At 20.5% G+C, this 6,496-nt stretch overlaps 3 protein-coding genes across 7 annotated transcripts in view; 1 reads left to right on the top strand and 2 right to left on the bottom strand.

The window, feature by feature from the left end:
* The window catches only part of LOC102678606 (mitochondrial uncoupling protein Bmcp), a 3,392-nt gene extending 2,203 nt beyond the window's left edge, over positions 1 to 1,189 (bottom strand). The window contains exons 1-4 of the mRNA XM_006608011.2: positions 1,007 to 1,189; positions 767 to 914; positions 375 to 654; positions 128 to 246 (exon numbers count right to left, since the gene is read on the bottom strand). Of these exons, the coding sequence (XP_006608074.1) occupies positions 128 to 246; positions 375 to 654; positions 767 to 914; positions 1,007 to 1,079 (620 nt within the window). The 5' untranslated portion in view covers positions 1,080 to 1,189. The remainder of the gene's footprint in view (positions 1 to 127; positions 247 to 374; positions 655 to 766; positions 915 to 1,006) is intronic.
* Positions 1,190 to 1,844: 655 nt separating this feature from the next.
* Positions 1,845 to 3,366, bottom strand: LOC102678480 (solute carrier family 66 member 2). Its single transcript, XM_006608010.2, has 5 exons — positions 3,227 to 3,366; positions 2,825 to 3,151; positions 2,615 to 2,751; positions 2,295 to 2,511; positions 1,845 to 2,206 (listed from the first exon to the last, which is right to left on the bottom strand). Exons 2-5 carry the CDS (start codon positions 3,016 to 3,018, stop codon positions 2,014 to 2,016), a joined length of 741 nt encoding a protein of 246 aa, XP_006608073.1. The 5' UTR covers positions 3,019 to 3,151; positions 3,227 to 3,366; the 3' UTR covers positions 1,845 to 2,013.
* Positions 3,367 to 3,426: 60 nt separating this feature from the next.
* On the top strand, positions 3,427 to 6,325 carry LOC102673705 (TNF receptor-associated factor family protein DDB_G0272098-like). Of its 5 annotated transcripts, none has more exons than XM_031510734.1 (9): positions 3,427 to 3,743; positions 3,869 to 4,104; positions 4,213 to 4,490; positions 4,621 to 4,909; positions 5,007 to 5,372; positions 5,444 to 5,530; positions 5,619 to 5,729; positions 5,811 to 5,915; positions 6,007 to 6,325. In XM_031510734.1, exons 1-9 carry the CDS (start codon positions 3,701 to 3,703, stop codon positions 6,196 to 6,198), a joined length of 1,707 nt encoding a protein of 568 aa, XP_031366594.1. In that variant the 5' UTR covers positions 3,427 to 3,700; the 3' UTR covers positions 6,199 to 6,325. The 5 variants fall into 5 exon arrangements, with proteins under 5 accessions (XP_031366594.1, XP_031366591.1, XP_006608122.2 ...); XM_031510731.1 differs by having other exon boundaries at positions 5,444 to 5,539; XM_031510738.1 differs by having other exon boundaries at positions 3,465 to 3,743; positions 3,968 to 4,104; positions 5,444 to 5,539.
* Positions 6,326 to 6,496: the final 171 nt, after the last annotated feature.

Below are 6,496 nucleotides of genomic sequence, written 5' to 3'. Positions count from 1 at the left end.
ATAAATTAAAATATATATATTAATAATTATATTATTATGATAATATTAATAAATTAAATATATAATAAGTATATACACAAAGAATAAAATATAGAATTAAATACATGAGTAAAAATGATTTACTCACACAAAATGATTACTAACACTGTCTCCTAATAAAATCATAAATTTTTTTTTACTATAATCATATATAGGTAGTTCTACAGCTGCAATAATTGCTGCTCTTTGGGCAGTAGGTCCTACACCCTACATAAAATTTTTATTATAAAATTATATTTATGAATAATATAAATATAAAAAAATATGTATATATGTATTATGTATATATATATATATATATATATGTTTCTAAAATTTATAAATAATTAACTTACTTTCCATAAACCACAAACACCTTCATGTTGATATACATCTTGAAAGCAACCAAATAATGATAAATTTGAATTGATTCCAGTTACTTGCATACGTACTTTTACTACATCAGTAGGATTAGCTATAGCACTTGAAATAGCACCAGCTAAAGCAGCACAAATAATATTTATAATAACTAAATCATCTGTTTCCCATTTATCCATTGCTGCTTTTTTTAAAGAGTAATATGTACCAAACTTTATAGTTCCATAAGTAGCTTGTCTTAAAATAGCTGAACTGATTCTATATATAAATAAAATAATTTTATTTAACTCAATATAATATTAATAACATTAAAGTAATTTATTTTAATAATAAAATAACATTATATTTTGTCTATATAAATTACATTTACCCAGAATATAGAGCTTTGAAGCCTTCTTGTTGTGATATCTGAAATAAAGCATCAGTCATACCAGAATATTTTAAATGTGCATATCTTTGATCTAATTTTTGTCCTTGAATTTGAAGACGTGTTTTTGTTGTATCTAAAGGAAAAGTACCTGTTCACAAATATATTTATAGAAATAATAAATAAATAGATTATTGATTTATAAATAAACTTTTACAAATTAATTGTAATTATATTACATACCTAATTCTGCAAAAATTGAAGCTAAACCTCCGTAAATAAAAGGTTTCCAATCATTCCACTGAGTTTCTCCCATTACAACTTTATGGTTTGGTACTTTATAATTAATAAATGTAAATATAAATATTTTTAATTTTTTATTTTTTTTAAATATTTAATATAAATTTAATATAATTTATAATGATATTTTATTGTCCACATAGCAATAATATAATTTATAAAATATATTATAAAGTAATTAAGAAACTAAAGAGCTAGGTTATGTTTCGATTAGAAAATAGAGAGCTACATTCAGAATTCTAAAATAATATTATATCAAAATATTTAAAAAAATATAATAATATAAATATGCAAAACGTAATATATATATATATATATATACATGCATATATTTTTATGATATATAAAATTTTTTACTAAAATTAATGTCTTCATTAATAAAAATCACTATACCTGTAACCGTAAATATCTGTAAGTATATTATCTATAAACTTTAAGTATAAGTAATGATCAATAACAAATAGTAATTTCTTATATTATCGTTTTTATTTTATTTGAAAATCTATTTTTATTAAATTCAAGAGACAGATTGATTTAAGCATTATTTCTTAAAAATATTAAAAAAAAATTGTAAATTAAAATTAAAAATTGCGACCAATCATTGTGAATTTACTGCAAATATATAGTATAAATTCTGAAAGTTCCTATATAAAATTTTCCTAGTTATATGAATAAATGAATTTTATTTTCAATTAGGTTTAAATATATATGATTTATGAATTATTTCTATTATAAATATATATTATATAATAATGTGTTTTACAATTTTATTTAAATTTAATTTTTCTTATTGTATTAACAAAATTTTATTTAAAAAAATTAATACATAATAAAATACAATTAAAATATATAAAAAATTCAATGTAATAAAAATTTTTAGATAAAATTTTTTAGTCAATAAAAAGTAGTCAAGAAATAGTATATTATATCATTCACATATGTAAACTATCTCAATCTATTCGAACTGGGACTCTTGTATGTATTGCTGTACTACTTTGATAAATATATACCTGTGTTAAAATTGCAATATCAATTATAACTTGAAGAGTGCTACAAACTTCAAATTGAATTGGAGCTTCTCTTATAATAAAATAACAAGTTTTAAATGCATCACCTAATGTCCACATAGCAACCATAAAAATACTGTAATATAAAAAAGTAATTTAAAAATTTAAATATTATTCAAATAACTATTTATTATTAATTTTTTATAATTAATTCTTGTTATTACCTCATTCCATTAGTAGATTTATTAAAAAAATTACGTAAAAATTGTGGTATTCCAAGCATAGCTTCTGTTAATACTGCAAATAATCCAATAGTTTCAACAAATATTGGTATATCTATTAACAAATATGTTAATATTCCTATTAATGCTGCAAACAATAGCATAAAATCTAAATAGGATTGAAAATCTGTCCATTTCCAAAAAAAATTTGCATCAAAATCTAAACAAATTAAATATAAGTTATAAATTTTGAATGTACATTATATATATTACATATAATATATATATATTATTTTCATTTATTTTGTCATATTTACATTTACCTGAAAATACACGTTCTCTAACTTTTATTACTTGATTTCTACTTTGTACACTTATACATAGTTTAATCATTATAAACATAGTAACAATCATAAATATACTTTGTAATAAAAGAGGTATTTCATAATGTTTCCCAAACCTGTAAAAAAAATATATAATACATTATTTAATATGACAAAAATATATCAGATATATAAAATAAATATACAAACCAAAAGAAAATACGTAATGTATTAGCAATTAAAAGTGTAAGGCATACATAAAGAGAAAATCCTTCTGCACTATCTCTTTTTTTAATTTCTTTGTATTGTGGTACATATGGAATAATACCACCAAATATCATTGCTCCAGAAGCAACCCAATTTCCTAAGTCTTTAATAGTTAATTGCTCATAAACATTATACATCGTAATATTTTTGTTCTATTTTCATATTTTATTATCTTTATTATAATGCTTTGCACTATATGCTTAATTCTAGGTTATGGCTCCAATTTTTTTAAATATCATATTGACAATGAATCATTAAAATCAAATAAACCTGATAGTAAAAAAAAAATGATAAATTGTGCAAATACATATTATCTAAAAAGCGATAATATATACCTATACATACCTTATAACAACTGATTTTTATTTAACATATAGTTTTATTACAATTAAATATATTATTAAATCTATATATATATATATGCATAAAAAATTTCTTATTATAATTGTGAACATTGATAAACTAAAGAATTGATACAAAGTTTAGTTACCGACGATAGGTAACGTAAATTGTGATACATTCAAGAATTTAAATATTCAACTATAAATATAACTACAAATGAAGTATAGAATAGTATCGATAAATATACGACAAAGTGAAGAATGATTATATTGTTGCTTAGTAACCCATAATAACAACTTTAAATTTATATATACGTGTACATTACAGTGTTTTTCATGTCATTATACATTTCATAAAATATAAATTTGTTGTCTTCGTATTAATCATTTAAAATTTTTGTAATATCTTTTAATTAATACATTAAGTATAAGATAAGAAAAATTCATAGGCAAGCAAACTTGTTATAATTTTCAAGAAATGACAAGATGTAATAAGAGTGAAGTTAATCTTAAAAGCACTGGTAAAAATATATTTTTTTATTGTTCTATATCTTTTAATTTGATTGAAATATCGTCATTTTAAATAATTCAACAGATATATATTTTGCAAAATTATCTTTGTAACCCGTAAATTTATATTGAATAGTGTACAATCAAAATGGACAAAGTTATTTTGAGCAATTAACAGCGTACAATTCTATGAGCGCGCATTTGCGACGCATTTTACTAGCAAAATGTGTTGTAGATGCCAGAAACAAAACCTATATGCGTAAAAAAAAGCAAGCATGTAAACAAATTGGCTGGAAACCAAAATGTGCAAAAACAGATATTACAAATAATATAATTGATAAGTTGGCATACGATACTTCATATCATCCAGCGGTAAAAATTATTTATAAATATTATAATAATAATTATACATAAAATATTATAATATATATATGCAAGAAAAAATAATAAATTCGAATTATTTCATTCATTAATCAATAGGATTTTTTAAGAATGAATAATGGTTCAAAGTATTTTTGCCAGTGTCAAGCACAGAAATATTTTACTACTTGTTATGATTGTAATGCAATCTGTTCAAAACCAAAATTACGTAATCACCTAGCTTATATTAATTCTCCAATATATAAAATAAATACTTCAGAGCCATTTATATCGAATAGTAGCAATATAAGAAAACAATGCACAGAATCAAATACTAATTATAGAAAAATATTTAATCCTATAAATACGAAAAACGCATTGAAATTTCATAATGATAGGTAAGATCAAATGTAATAAAAAAATTTACTTTGTTATTTAAATTCATTTTAATTATAAATATTTATTTTATTTATCATTATATTAATCATTTATTTACTTAATTATTTATATTAATACAAATGTACATAGATATGAAGAAAATTCAATGCTATGTGAATCTTGTGGTTTTTTATCACAAAACGTCAATGATGATCTTTCATCAGAAATTAGCACATCAAGAAGTGATGAAAATGCTGATCAATTTTATGATAATTTAATAGATAATCCAAAAATCGATGAAAAAGATGAAGAAGAAACATATGCTAAACTTATGTATGAAATTACACATGAAATAATAGTAAATGGTTTATATACTGATGATGAATTAAACAAGATATTCAAGAAATATATTGAAAAAAACAAGAAAGTTTTAGATATGGTTAGGATTATGTTATTTATTATTTAAATTTATAAAATAATATTAAATATAATAATGTATATATAAATATAAAATAATATAATATATTTTTAAATAGAATCGAATGTTGTATGAAATTTATCAATTGAAACTTGCTTTGAATATATCGGATAATTCAGAAGAAGAAGATATAAATAATGTTGCATATCAGCAATTATTAAATATTAGCAAAGTTCGACCACCAACACCACCGAAAGTTTTAAATGAAGATAGAGTAACTGAAAAATTAATGTGGTATCAAAAATTGGATAAAGTTAAAAATAATTCAATAGGCAAAAAATCAGTTTTATTAGTTGATGCTAATCCTGAATTACGTGTAACTGAAAGAGATGTTTTAACATCATTAATAGAAGCTGATATCGATCCTGAACAAGCTCGAAAAATTTATAAAAAACTTTCCTTCAAAAGCAAAGATAATTTATTGGTTTGTTCAATATAAACTACAGTAATATGTAATTTACAAAATTTCATTATCAATATGAATATTTTTTCTAGATTGACACGAAAAGCATACAAGATTCAAATGAAAATGAAATAGAAAAAAGCAATCAATTTAATTCCAATTTAATAGAATCATATAAGGTATGCAAAGTGAACAGAAAAAAATTTCTATAACCAATCTTAGATAATTGTAAAATATTCTATTATTATGAATATAAATATTTTTTAGTTTGGAACGAAAATCGAAAAAGATGAAAATCAATTCAAAAATGAAAATTCAAATAATAAATATAGAATAGAAGAAAACGAACAATTTAATTCCAACTTCACAGAATATGAGGTAAACGAAGTAAATAAAAAATATAAACAATGATCTTATAGAATGTAACATTCTATTTTTATGAATATAAATATTTTTCAGATTAAAACGAAAATTGAAAAAGATGAAAATCAATTCAAAAATGAAAATTCAAATGAATGTAGAATAGAAGAAAACAATTGTAATTCTAATTTAACAGGGCATGAGGTATGCAAAATAAATGAACATAAAAAATTTCTATGATTTGATGATCTTTTAAAATATGATATTCTATTTTATGAATATAAATATTTTTTAGATTGAAACGAAAATTAAAAAAGATGAAAATCAATTTAAAGATAAAAATTTAAAAAAAAAATATAGAGTGAAAGAAGATGAACAACTTAATTCCAATTTAAAAGAATCACATGATGTACAAATAAATGAACAAGAAAAAGCTTCTATGACTGATGATCTTATAATATTAAAGAATAAAAAAGTACAAATATAAAAGAATAGATATATAATGCTGAATTAAGGAAATAAGTAACAATTTCTAAAATATATTTATATAAATTTAAATATTCATGTTGATTTTTCTATAAAGATATTATATTTTGACAAAAAAAAAATTTAAATATAGTTATTTTTTCTTTTATTATTAAAAATAAGTATTACATAAATATTTTCACTTGATTCTTTTATATTATTGTTTCTATTTATCTTATTCAAACAAAATAAAATATATTATGAAAAAGTATATTTTACAGATGTACATATATAATTACAATATATATATGTAATTAGAT

The sequence above is a fragment of the Apis dorsata genome, unplaced genomic scaffold, assembly GCF_000469605.1.
Source record: "Apis dorsata unplaced genomic scaffold, Apis dorsata 1.3 scaffold_28, whole genome shotgun sequence".
NCBI classification, from domain to species: Eukaryota; Metazoa; Arthropoda; class Insecta; order Hymenoptera; family Apidae; genus Apis; species Apis dorsata.
Note: the sequence above shows the minus strand (reverse complement) of the source record. Positions and strands in the feature narration are given on the sequence as shown.